The following is a 13,758-nucleotide window of genomic DNA, read 5'->3' as shown; positions in this document are numbered from 1 at the left end:
TGGAAAAATAATGAATTATGTACTGTATCAAAATATTATATATTTAGCATCATATTGAATGATATTATCAACAGGTGTGTGAATTCTGTAAAATCTTGGTGGCAAAGTCTCATTAATATTATGATCCACATCAACAGCCAGACAACTGCCATTCCCTGATATCAGTGGTCAGTGGCACTGTAACACCACAAACAAACATGCCACATATTAAGTCTATTAAACTGTGTAATGGAAGTAAGGTAGTATTAGGAAGTATTAGGTACTGTAATGACAAAGGTTATAAGTGACATACGCTTGATGTAAGTGATGGAAGGATGTAATGTGATGTGATGTGTGTTATAGCCAGACTGGCCATTGACTGCAGGTCAAGTGTTTTACTATTATTGCAGACCTGCACATATACTGTACCTGACTGGTCGTGAAGTTCAGATTGACGAGTAGAGTTCTAATACATAATGATGTTCCAAAGAGCTGAGATATAGTAGACATAACGGTTTCCTTCAATAAAATATTTAATGCAAAATAATAATAATAATAATGATGATGATAATAATAATAATAACTAGAAAATGTGCTCCTCGGAGCACAGGTCTCCGCCAGTACTGTTCCTGATTAATCCTGTCTTACCTCACTTCAAAAGATATAAATGATCTTTTGAAGTGACACACCTATTTATACGTCTCTATTTCATCATGCGTCTCGCTAGCCAATCAAAGCACACCCTTTCAACATATTGTCACGTGTCACGTGAAGCTTGACCAATGTTAGCTTGGTGGACACACGGAAGGACGAGAACGAAAACATAGTCTCCTGGCGGAGACAATAATGATAATAATAAGAAGAAGAAGCAGAAGAAGAAGAAGCAGAAGAACAGTCCTACTGCATGTATACATTCCCAGAACAGCACATCTTTTTATAGAATGTTCCACAAATAAATGAGCCATTAAAAGGCCCTGTACACACCCCCTCATCCCAGAGTGTCCAGGGGGCTACCACCCACCACCATGGTGAGATAGTTAGTTGTAAAGTTACTATATAACGTCCTCAGACATCATGTTCCGGGCCTGCAGTCTGGAGGTCGTATTTGATGTTGTGGGTGTTGTCATTCTCCTCAGTGTCAGAAGGAAGAGGATCATATGTACGACGATACAACAGCCGAGTGACCAGAGTGATGATGAACATCTCCATTATCATCATCTGCTGACTCAACACTGTAGCACAAATACAATGCATGATTAGAGAGATATAATTACATAGTTATTGACACTGTAGCACAAACTAATCAATAGACTCAACACAAAAAATCCTGTGTTAATTTAACTAAAGGAGTGTACAAATGTAACCAAATGGACACGTAAGGGTCCATTTCAAAATGGATAAATGAACACTGAGGATTTTGGAGAATTCTGACACTGTCATTAGTTATATTATAGTATGGCAGGCACACATAGCCCATAACATGACATGAACATGACATGAGGATACGGTCAATTGTGATTGAAGCACTAATTCATAAGTAATAACCTTAATAATAATAAGGTGAAGAAAATGATAACTTTTGGAATGAGGTCAGAAAATAAACGTTGGACGTTCATATCTTACAGTATGGAAAGAATGGATACAGTATAGGTGGGCACTAGGGACATCTGGGCACCTCTATGTAAAATTGGCTATTTTGTCCAAAATTGTATAAAATAAACTATTCGAAAAATGGTCTTAAGTAAAGTAAAGTATATATGATGTGAACATGTCCCGGTTAACCACTTAAGCCCTACAAACTTTGTAGAACGGCAAATAGCGAAAATAGACAATCTACAAGCTCTCTGGAAATATATTAAATATTTACAACATTTAGCATTTGGTAAATACTTTATAGGGATGCCATGGTTAAAGTGGTTAACCACTTAAACCCTCTAGAGCTAGTAAACTGGACCTGAGTTGGCTCTGTACTTGGACTGCTTTGATCGGCTACTCTGTAGCCGATCCACACAATTTGTAGCTTATAGATCATCTATTTTTGGCTAATGTTCCCCGCAGAATGTGGATGCTGGGGTAGCAAGTAGCATTACATGAAACCAATGAACATATAGGGGCTGAAGACATTGTGCCGCATCCACTGCCTTGCAGATGAGAGATACTTACTGGAGGCACGAGCCTGGGAAGAGAAGGGAGGTGCACATGCAATGGTTCCATCCAAGGCCAGGATGTTTATGATGGATGTTTGCAGTTGGCTCAACACAAGCACCAGCTGTGGAGGCATATAGTAAATGCAAGATGAGTTACACTAGTGGTTTTCAAAGTTGTTGTGTCCAAGGCACACCAATGAGCAAGTCATAATTTCAATGCACATCTGTAATCAGCTATTTAATCAGTCTATTATTAGACAGGGGATCACTTCAGACAACTGAAATATGTTGATGTCAGCATTGTTTAAACCAGGAAATGGAAACTCACTTGATACATGGCATACTTGGGTATCATCTTGACGCTGCGGACCACGTTACGGTTATTCATGAACATGATGGCAACAGGCCAAAGGGAGGTGATGGTGAGGACACCAATGAATGGATTGATCCAGATTGCTGTGCCGGTGATCTCTAGCTGGACAAGGACACAAGGACATATTCCATTTAGGCATAGTGAGCGATGGACATTATGTAAAGTTAACATGACGTTCACAACCCACACGTGGCCACAGAAGGCTTTCAATAACTTACATCAGCAAGATCAAAGTTCCCATTGGTCCACAGTATTATGGAGAGGACCGAGAGTACTGTCTTTAAGATAGCATACTGAAGAGCCCCCAACTTAAGCAGGAATATCATTCGCCTGCATAATGAGAAACAACAAAAAGTACTTGACTTTATAATCAGACAAAAACACCAGTTAAGTCAATATCTATTAGATCTAAAACCTGCAGTTCATGGTCATGGAAAGGAACGAGAGTGAACTACAAACTATTATTACATTACATGAGAGAAACATTCATATCCTCACCATTTTTCTTATAATGATTATAATTTCTTAAAATGTACTCATTGCAAATGTAAATAAAGATTGTAATCCAGATGAAAGTAAATTAGGTTCAGAACAGTGTCTACTGCACATTACACCCGTATACTGAATGAGATGTCCCCCAGTTGATCAAGTAACACCTTCTAAAGTACATTATGGATTATAATCAAAGTTATTAATCTCAACCCATTTGTGTAGAAAGTCATTGGAATGTATGAACAATGAAAATGAGGTAATCTTTGTTATACAATGGAAGTTTTGACATGTAAAGGGTGATTTATACCTGGTTGCATGCCGGTGTTGCGGACTGAAAATAGCCAATCTACAAGGTGCTATTGTAGATCTGTTATTTTTGATGCACGACACAACACTCAACCAGTATAAATCAGGCTTTATGCTTTAGGGGATGAAGAGAGAGATATGAAGGGTTAAATACCGTGTGATGGGCACGCGGGGTAAACAGAGGCAGCAGCAGCAACAGGGCCCGGTGCTAATCTTAAAGGTCTGACCAGAGTTTCGCTTCAGAAAGGCATCAGTGCCTCCCATCTCGTCAATGATCAGAATCAACACCTTGTACACCACCACTGCAAAGTAACTAAAGACAGAGTATCAGAGGTAAATAGAATGTGCTCACTATAATAGTACTGTACATGCAACAATACTGTCTTGGCACCTGACAATAGACTGTGTGTTTTGAAGATTTTATTTTAGTTTTGAACTTCTACTGGACACCTAAACTGTTTATAGACCTGATTATAATGCAAAGATACAGTGTGCTTGTGCATCAGTAAAAGCCGTTAAGGGTGATTGAAACGGTCGTGTGCTGGTGTCACGCACCAAAAATAGACAAACTACAAGCTCATGGTGAGCTTGTACATCTGCTATTTTCGGTGTGTGACACCAGCGCAACCAAGTGTAACTCACGTTTTACAGATAGTTAAATTAACACTTGATTTTGCAGCATATGTTATATGTGTATATTACCACATAAAAGGAAACACATAAAACATATTTATTGGGCTCCATAATGTGGAGCAAACTTGTAAAAACAAATCTTTTTATTTTATTTATTTATTTTTTATTTATTTTCATTTTATGGCAAAAGCTCTCTGTACATTCTGCAACACGTGTTATGACTGAAACAGTTAATTAGATGCATCAAAAGCACTGCTGGGTCAACATGACTTCTATGTCAACGAGGACTGCTGTGTCAACGAGGGCTTTCCTACAATGACCCACTGCTCATTCTGACAGGTGTAATGATTAATTGAAAGGCTAAGCAGTACACAACCTCATCCAACATGCCCACAAAATGCTTTCACTTTGACGTTGCTTTCAGTAGAATCTTATCTTTTTTTTTTACTACAGATAAGAGGACATGCACCTGTGTGTGTGTGTGTGTGTGTGTGTGCGTGCGTGCGTGCGTGCGTGCGTGCGTGCGCATAGGACAACTGTAACCTGCATACGTATCACAAATCATGGATAGGCAGGATGGTCACAGTAAATTATAAGCTATTGAGCTGATTGCTGGTAGAAGGAATAACACTGTCAACACTGACAAAGTGCACTTGAGCAAGGTGCTGAACCCCACTGACTGCTCTGTGTTGTGATTTAAGATGAAATGCGTGTTCTTGTATGCATAGGAATGTTTTGTCTTGTTTCAGCAAAACTGGACAATAAGGTGGTATAAGTGTAATGTAATTTATACAGCCACCAGCCGGCTGTCACTGTGTGGTATGTGATCAGGAAAAACTGCTGGACTCGTGCCCTGCAACATAACCTTTGTTCTGTGGCATCCACCAAACCTACTTATATAACTGCCAGATAAAGACTATGATTAAATGAACAATTGGCTGATTGTTGGTCCTCTCTGGATCATATCCAGAGAAAGAAACATTTATTTGAAATAAGACACCTGGCTGTCAAGGGAGGCACGAGAAGAGCTTTTAATGTATGCTGCCAATACAATGATGCACCCCCTTTCAGTAAGTACATTCTGGCCAAGATATTTTGGCATCTTTCAATTAAAGTTCCTGGATAGCTCATGGTCAAAATAGAAAAATAACGTTAGGAAAAAGACAGCCTGCTTTTGCTGTTTTGTTCACTGAGTCCAGAGGGAGACAGCATATGGCAGGCAGAGGAGACAGCACTCTGGGAGAGTTTCATTCTACGCCAGCAGGGACACATGTGGGTATAGGGGTGGCATGGTGCTACATTAAGACTTAATAATATGTATAGTGGATATTAACAATGGTTTTGTTTTTGTTTTGTTTGCCATGCCTCTATTGGTATTGTTTGCATCATTATTATTTTAAGAAATGCTTCGGTGCCTTAAAGCAAGGGTTCCAAAACCTTTCAGGCCGCGACCCCCCAAATTAATCATATTTGAACTGGGGACCCCCCACTCTGACAAGAAATTGGAATTGTAGGCATTACATTGAGTTTGACTCGGCTCCACAAATACATTTTGTACATAATATTTGACAATTTAGCCAATTTGGTTAAAAAGGTCTTACAAGTCATTAAACTGTAACTTTAGAAATGTGCAGATACCCTGTATACACTTATTTTGTATGTTGGTTTGTTTACTGTTGAGTGAGAAAACAATGTTGCACATTAAGCTAATCGCCTGGGGACCCCCCAAAATAATTTGAGGACCCCCAGTTTGAGAACCACTGCCTTAAATACACCACCATAGACGAATATGAGAAAACCTACCAGTTGGAGGTCATGTCTGTGAACATTACTGCCCTAGGGATCCACATCCCAAAGCAAGACATGGTGGCAATGACCTGAAACAGTTCAATAGAATTACACTCAGGAAATTTAAGTTCATCCATTTATCAGTATTATTGTCATCTTCATCATCATCATAATGAAGCATTATTCTAATTATTATCATTAATGGTCACTTCAATGCCTACCGGTGCGGCGCCGGAGACCCAAATAATGGTGGTCTTCTTGGGATGGGGCACTGTCCTGTACACGTAAACACATAAGTCCAGGTACAGCAGAAGGCTCAGGGTGGACATGAAGGTAAGGATGGCATAGAGACACATCCCAAACATATCCAGATCTGGTTCAAACAAGGAGAATAGGAAGAAAGGATAATAAACTTTATAATAAGGATGGACAGGTTTCAGACTATAGAACAAATAACTGCACAGTTAAGTCATAGTTAAGTTTGTTAATTAGAAGGCCAATTTCCATCTACAGTATTTGTTCTTGACATTATTTGCCAGGCAACGTTGACTGAGCGTGATGGGGGGTGTTTTAAGCACAATACCTAGTAGTACACATATGTAAGACCAGTGGTGGAAACAGTACCCACATTTTTTAATTAAGTAAAAGTATCAATACCATAATGTAGAAATACTCTGTTACAAGTAACAGAGTCAAAATTGACTTGAGTAAAAGTACAAAAGTATTGGTATCAAAATATACTTCAAGTACCACAAGTAGAAAGTAATCATTATGCAGAATATCCCATTTCACAAGTTTTCAAATGTATGTATGTATATCTTTTTGAAATTAGCAGATCTACAAGCTCACAATGTGTCGCGATTGGTTATTTTCAAATGGCCAAAATGTATATAGGGCTGAAATGGTTAATGTATGTTTTGAAATAATACTACTAAGTATATAATCTACTAAGTAACTATTAACTAAAGTTTTAAAATAATTGTAGTGGAGTAAAAAGTACAAGATTAGTAGAGTTAAAAGTATTGAAAATTGTAAGTACCTAAAAATTGTACTTAAGTACAGTACTTTAGTAAATGTTCTCAGTTACTTTCCACCACTGTGTAAGACTATACATTATATAGGTATACATTCATACATTGTATAGTACAATAATAATACAATAATACATTTATTTTTGTCTGTCTCAAAAGCAAGTTTACACTATATTGATATTATTTATTCTTACTGAGTGGGAATTTCCATGCAACTACATTAGCATGTTATTATTACTGTAGATGTATCTGTTATCTCAGACACAAAGATTAACTTACCCCTTATCACATCAATGGCCAATGGGGGTTCTTGTAAACAAGCCGGATCAATTGTGCTGTTCAGGGCTTCCTCCATGGCTAGTAGAAAGGATTTAAACGATTTAAAAAATAATTAGAAACTAATAATAAATAGCCTCAAAAGGGATATAGTTCCCTTGAATTTATCTTCTTTCCCAAAATAAAATTCTTCTTGACATTTATATATGAATATAATAACAGCTAAACATATTGAAAATAATTTCCTTGTGTTTATCAGTGCCTCTGTTCAGATTGCTCTGACAGGAAAAGTAGCACGTTGTTATATTCATCAGTAAGTGAACTTTCACCGTATGAGGCCTTTTTAAGGAAATCAAGGTATAATGAGTAAGACTTCCTAGTTTATGGGAACACCTCGGCCAATGGCTGAACCTGCCTCTCTAGCCAGTTAATTGTCTCTCATTCATTCACTGAGTTGTCTTGGCGCAATACCCAACTATAGTGTAGTAGGAATGTGTATAGGTAGTAGAAGGAAGGGGATTTCAGTTCAAAGGCTGAAGTTTCAACCCACAAGGGTGTTTAAAGAGGAATGACCTTTGTCAGGGTGTGTTTGTAGTCGTTCCAAGACTTTATAGACCCAAATGGGCCATAGCTAAATGGGTGGAGAGGCTGCCTGGGAATCAGAAGATCCCCAGGTTTGCCCCCCAGCCTGCCCGGTCTATGTTTCGAAGTGTCACTGACACTGAGCAAGACGCAGATGTGACTTATAAGGGCCCAAATGTGTTCTAAGAGCAGCATTCAATTTCATTGGTCGCCGTGCCCATTCAATTTCATTGGTCCTCGGGACCGCCCGACCCCCCCCTCCCCCAAGCGGGGTAGGGGGCGGGGTTAGAGGTAGGAGGCGGGTTCAACGGAAATTTGAAATGTGCAGCGGCAGCCATCTTGTTTCACCCTGCTGCAGCTACTGTTAACTGCCTACTGGTCGCCTTCTCTGCTCCTGATAAATGAAACTCCTGCTCCCATAAGGTAAATCTTTTAAACATTAACAGGTTTGATTAAGCTATGATTTGCTAGCTAACTAACTAAGCAAGGTGCTGATTGTTTTGATTAGCCTAAGCTAAGGTTTTCTAGCTATCTAACGTAGCAAGATTGTTTTGATTAGCCAAAGCTAAGGTTTTCTAGCTATCTAACTTAGCAAGGTGCTCATTTCAGCTAAGTTAAAAAGACAAATAAGAGCAATAACAACACAGAAATTAGCTGTTGGTTTTACACGTGCCACTCTGCCTTGAAATGCAATGTTATCTAATCATTTTTGTTTCACCCTGCTGCAGCTATTGTTAACTGCCAACTGGTCGCCTTCTCTGCTCCTGATAAATAAAAATCCTGCTCCCATAAGGTAAATCTTTTAAACATTAATAGGTTTGATTAAGCTATGATTTGCTAGCTAACTAAGTAAGCAAGGTGCTGATTGTTTTGATTAGCCTAAGCTAGGGTTTTATGCATATCATTGAAGGTGCTCTGAGAGCAGCATTGACAAAGTGCCCCAAGAGCAGCAATTTGATATTGCACTGTCTATATTATTTAGGCTGCTCTGGGAGCAGCATTGATAACCTCTTCCCAGGACAGAAATTTAACATTGGTCAATGCATATAATTTAAGCTGCTCTGAGAGCAGCCTTTACAACATGCCCCCAGAGCAGCAATTTAACATTGGTCTATGCATATCATTTAAGCTGCTCTGAGGGCAGCATTGACAAAGTGCCCTAAGAGCAGCAATTCAATATTGGTCTATTCATATCATTTAAGCTGCTCTGAGAGCGGCCTTGACAACATGCCCCCAGAGCAGCAATTTAACATTGGTCTATGCATATCATTTAAGCTGCTCTGAGGGCAGCATTGACAAAGTGCCCTAAGAGCAGCAATTCAATATTGGTCTATTCATATCATTTAAGCTGCTCTGAGAGCAGCCTTGACAACATGCACCCAGGGCAGCAATTTAACATTGGTCTATGCATATCATTTCAGCTGCTCTGAGGGCAGCATTGACAATGCAGCAATTTAACATTGGTCTATGCATATCATCGAAGCTGCTCTGAGAGCAGCATTGACAAAGTGCTCCCAGGGCAGCAATTTAACATCGGTTTATGCATATCATTTAAGCTGCTCTGAGAGCAGCATTGACAATGCAGCAATTTAACATTGGTCTATGCATATCATCGAAGCTGCTCTGAGAGCAGCATTGACAACATGCCCCCAGAGCAGCAATTTCACATTGGTCTATGCATATCATTTAAGATGCTCTGAGAGCGGCCTTGACAACATGCCCCAAGAGCAGCAATTTAACATTGGTCTATGCATATCATTTAAGCTGCTCTGCGAGCAGCATTGACAAAGTGCCCCAATAGCAGCAATTTAACATTGGTCTATGGATATTATTAAAGCTGCTCTGAGAGCAGCATCAACAAAGCATTAATTTAACATTGGTTTATGCATATCATTGAAGCATTGACAAAGTGCCCCAAGAGCAGCAATTTGATATTGCTCTGTCTATATTATTTAAGCTGCTCTGAGAGCAGCATTGACAACGTGCTCCCAGGGCAGAAATTTAACATTGGTCTATGCATATCATTGAAGCTGCTCTGAGAGCAGCCTTTACAACATGCCCCCAGAGCAGCAATTTAACATTGGTCTATGCATATCATTTAAGCTGCTCTGAGAGCAGCATCGACAAATCAGCAATTTAACATTGGTTTATGCATATCATTTAAGCTGCTCTGATGTATAAACACACTTTAACTAATGATGAATTAATAATTAATGAATGATGAATTAATGCTTAATTAATGCTCAATTAAAGTTTAATTAATGTATTAAGTAATCATGAATTAAGCGTTAATTAGCAGACATTATTGGAAAGTGTTACCGGCTAAAGTGATGCTAGTTCTTCATGAATAGCCCCTGTCGGTCAGTCTAAAAGCAAACCCCACATGCCTGTTGCTGATTTAACAGTTCTGCACCTACTAACCGAGGAGCAGGTGTACATGCTATAATTTTGTAATCATTATGCTTTCACTACATCCTTGATGTGTTGTGTGTACAGTATTATGAACCGGTATCAGATGTCAAAACTTGTGTGTTTACAGTAGTTTCCTGGAGGAGATCCAAAGGGTCTTCAAGATCAACATGGAGACTTATGATGCAGTCACACATGGTCTTGGACCGAAAGTGGCTGACATCACGTTCGAAATGATCCAGCAGGCTCTCAAGGAAACAAGACTGAAGCTCCAAAAAAGAAAAGATAACTGAACCTAGAAAAAGTGCTCATCGCAGAAAGTGTTGCTGCTATGAGTGTGAATTTAGTGTAGACAATGACAATGAACGTAGCAGAGGATCACAAAGAAAAACATTGAAAGTGGATATGTATATTGGTGTGGAAAATAGGAGGATTCTATTGAATGTTGTTAAGTTTTACACAGATCGGTGCAATCAAACCTAAGATTGAACACTAATGGGCCTGTTATAGCGCCACCATGATGCAGATATGAAGATTTTCAAGTGGCCTTTCTTCGTAGGCCTAGTGGGAATGTGTGTGCAAAGTTTCACCGCAATTGGATGGTGTGTTTATTATTTGCGACATTTTGTTTAAAACAAGAGGATATAATCTGAAAAATAAAAACAGATCCGTCTTGATCATGTGACTATAGAGCTCATGTGCACTGATTTGCGTGACATTTTGCTAAAATATCAAATAATGTATTTTACATAGGCTGGCCTCCTGGTGGCGCTATGAAGGGCAGATGTGAAAAATGCAGGGCAAAGGTTTTTGCTTGGCCTCTAGGGAGTACGAATACAATTTTTGCCACAGATTGTTGCAGTTATACACTTAAAAACACAAATGGGCCTGTTATAGCACCACCATGAGGCTGATGTGAAAAAATTCAAGTGGCATTTCTTCCTCGGTCTAGTGCGAATGTGTGTGCAAAATATCATGAAAAACTGATGCTGTGTTTGTGATTTGAAGCATTTTGGTCAAAACGGACCAATCTTGCAAAATATGGAAGACAATATTAGCCAATCAGGATGGAATATGGGAAATTGGACACATCCATGTTGGTCACATGACTATAAGATACTGTGTACCGATTTGCGTGATGTATGGAGAAAATCTGTTGGAGCAACGTAAAACAATATGTTTAGCAGAAATCTGGAAAATGTGGGGCAGAAGTTCGTCTTTGGCATCCAGGGAGTGTGTGTGCACAGTTTCATAGCTGCCGAGCCAACGGTGCCGGACATTAGGTGTTCACTGACGGACGGACGGACACACACACGGACAAACGGGGTGCAAAACATACTCTCCCCTCATGCCTTCGGCCTGGTGGAGACAACATATTTTCAGTGGGGGTCGGCGGCCAAATGCATATCATTTTTGAGGTCCTTGGCATGAAAATATTTGAGCACCACTGACATAGAAACACACAGATTTAGAAGAAGACATTTGTGGAATCACCTAATGTAAATAGGCTCCTCATAATAAAATGGTTTCATTGCATAGTCAATTATTTCAATTATTGCATTGAGTTAATTATTTCATCCTCCGAGTCAAAAGACACAGCTTTAATGACACATGTACAGCTCCCCTTTTGGCTAAGTTCAGCTGGGTCACCACCCACCTGAAAACCAGGTATAGAGGGTATGCGCATGCATAAAGTCAATGGCAAATCGAGTGGCAAAGTGAGTTAATGTGGTTTAATGCAATCAGACTGCATTAAATAAGGGCTTTTTTGTTTGTATGTATGAGATGTCAGGGCCAGAAAGTGTTTTTTTGCCACGCAGTAGGTGTTTCAGCTTAACTTCCTGGTATACATACCCTCTATACTTAATGAACAGGTGTGTGTGGCCACAAAACATAATTTTAACACCTTCTGTACATTATTGGAAAAAAATTCCAAGTATAATGTTTTGGGGTATGAAAAAATGGCAGGAAAAAAGTCAGTTCAGTCTTTGTTTGTTGTCTGGTTCAGGAAATAGGAACATCGTCCTTGTGTGGACATTTCAAAGTCGTCACCAAATGAATCCCATGGGACATCAGTTGACCTGGGCAACAAGAAGAAATCTTAACTAGACACCATTAGGGTCCTAAAACAGGGAAAAAGAAATATCGATATTTTTTTTTGTGTGTGAACATTTTCTTTGTTTTTGTTTAGTTTCTGAAACTGAAATGGAGTCAAGACGTGCTTGAATCTGAATAATAATGACTAAGTAATCAATTCATTGGGTAAATGTGGGTTGGATAGGTTTAAAAAAGGGTTTACGAACCCCTTGGGACATCATTTGACCAGTGCAACAAGAATAAATCTTAAGTAGACCCCATTAGGGTCCAAAAAATAACGTTAAAAAACAATACACATTAAAAGGTTAGTAAAAAGAGAAATACTGATTTTTTTTTATGATTTTCATGTCCTGAAATACTGTCAAGATGTGCTTGTATATTAATAACCACTTTAATGAGTTCAGTGGGAACCATTATGGTTCTGTTTGGGGATAGACATTAGAAAAGGTTAAAAATAAACCCATGGGACATTATTTGAGCAGGGCAACAAGAAGGAATCTTAACTAGACAACACAAGCGTTCTATCAAAACGGGTTACAGAGATGTAACCTTCTAGTGCTCTGGGGGCCTCTTGCATACTGTACAGTACACTCTTGCGTTTTTGTGCTATTCAGTTTATATCTTCCAGCAGACAGATGACAGCAAATCACATTCTTAATCCTTTATTGTACATTAGTTAACCAACAATAATGAAACTACATGAATTGACCCCTAATGTTTTCATCCAGTGGGGGACATGACTGTAGAGCTGGTTTAAAACCGGGAAAGCATCTCTGTCCAGCAACGGTGGAATAAGTTGCCCGGAATTAAAGAATTTACCTTAGTAAAAGTACAAAAGTATTGATATCAAAGTGTACAGGGTATGCTCATTGACATTATCACCCGGAAGTTATGCAAAAACGTCTAAGTGGCAAAAAATAATTAAAAAAAAAAAAATCTCTGGCCTTGACAGCCCATATATCCAAAAGGAAAACCCCTGATTCAATATAGTCTGATTGCATTAACCAATGTTAAACTCACTTCGCCACTCCATTTCCCATTCACTTTATACATGTTCATACTCTATAAAAATCTTTTTTTTTAAATATAGCAGATCTAAGGTCACAATGCATCACAATATGACGCATTGTGAGCTTGTAGATTGGCTATTTTCAAAGACCAAAATGTACATAGGGATGAAGTGGTTAATGTATGTTTGTAATCAAAATCTACAAAGTAACTAAAAGTAGAAAAGTAGTAACAAGTTTAAGTAATTTTACTGGAGTAAAAGTACAATATTTGTCTGTCAGTGTAGTGGAGTAGAAGTAAATTGAAAGTACTCAAAGTAAAAAGTAAAACAAAAATCAAAATGTTACTCGAGTACATGTACTTAGTTACAAGATAAAAAAATAATGTGGCCAAATCAGTTTGGGTGTCTTGGGCACAAAATGTTAGACAACTGCTGATTTACAAGACATTATATAGAATTGGCCTCAGTTAGATGGGGCAATAGACAAGGTTCAATATAGGGGTGCCCCTTTAACGAGCTTTTTTAGACACTTTTCTTATATGCTTTTTGTAAAGCTCACTGCGCTTAGCAATTTTCATTCGCTGGCGGTAAGCATGGAGTGCAGAGATCTTTCTTTTGCGTGACTGAATCCCAAAT

At 38.7% G+C, this 13,758-nt stretch overlaps 1 protein-coding gene across 1 annotated transcript; it reads right to left on the bottom strand.

Annotated features, from left to right (window-relative positions):
- Window positions 1–1,044: 1,044 nt before the first annotated feature.
- LOC311057326 (organic solute transporter subunit alpha-like) lies at window positions 1,045–7,104 on the bottom strand (the record flags this gene model as incomplete). Its single annotated transcript, XM_084074281.1, has 8 exons — window positions 1,045–1,211; window positions 2,143–2,248; window positions 2,455–2,601; window positions 2,718–2,829; window positions 3,452–3,610; window positions 5,734–5,807; window positions 5,940–6,091; window positions 7,029–7,104. The coding sequence occupies 8 exons, from the start codon at window positions 7,102–7,104 to the stop codon at window positions 1,045–1,047; spliced, it is 993 nt and encodes a 330-aa protein (XP_083930407.1).
- Between the last annotated feature and the right edge of the window lie 6,654 nt (window positions 7,105–13,758).

Source organism: Gymnoscopelus microlampas (genome assembly GCF_963454915.1).
Source record: "Gymnoscopelus microlampas genome assembly, chromosome: 12".
In the NCBI taxonomy this organism is placed as follows: Eukaryota; Metazoa; Chordata; class Actinopteri; order Myctophiformes; family Myctophidae; genus Gymnoscopelus; species Gymnoscopelus microlampas.
The sequence above is the reverse complement of the archived record's forward strand: the minus strand, read 5'-3'. Positions and strand labels throughout refer to the sequence as shown.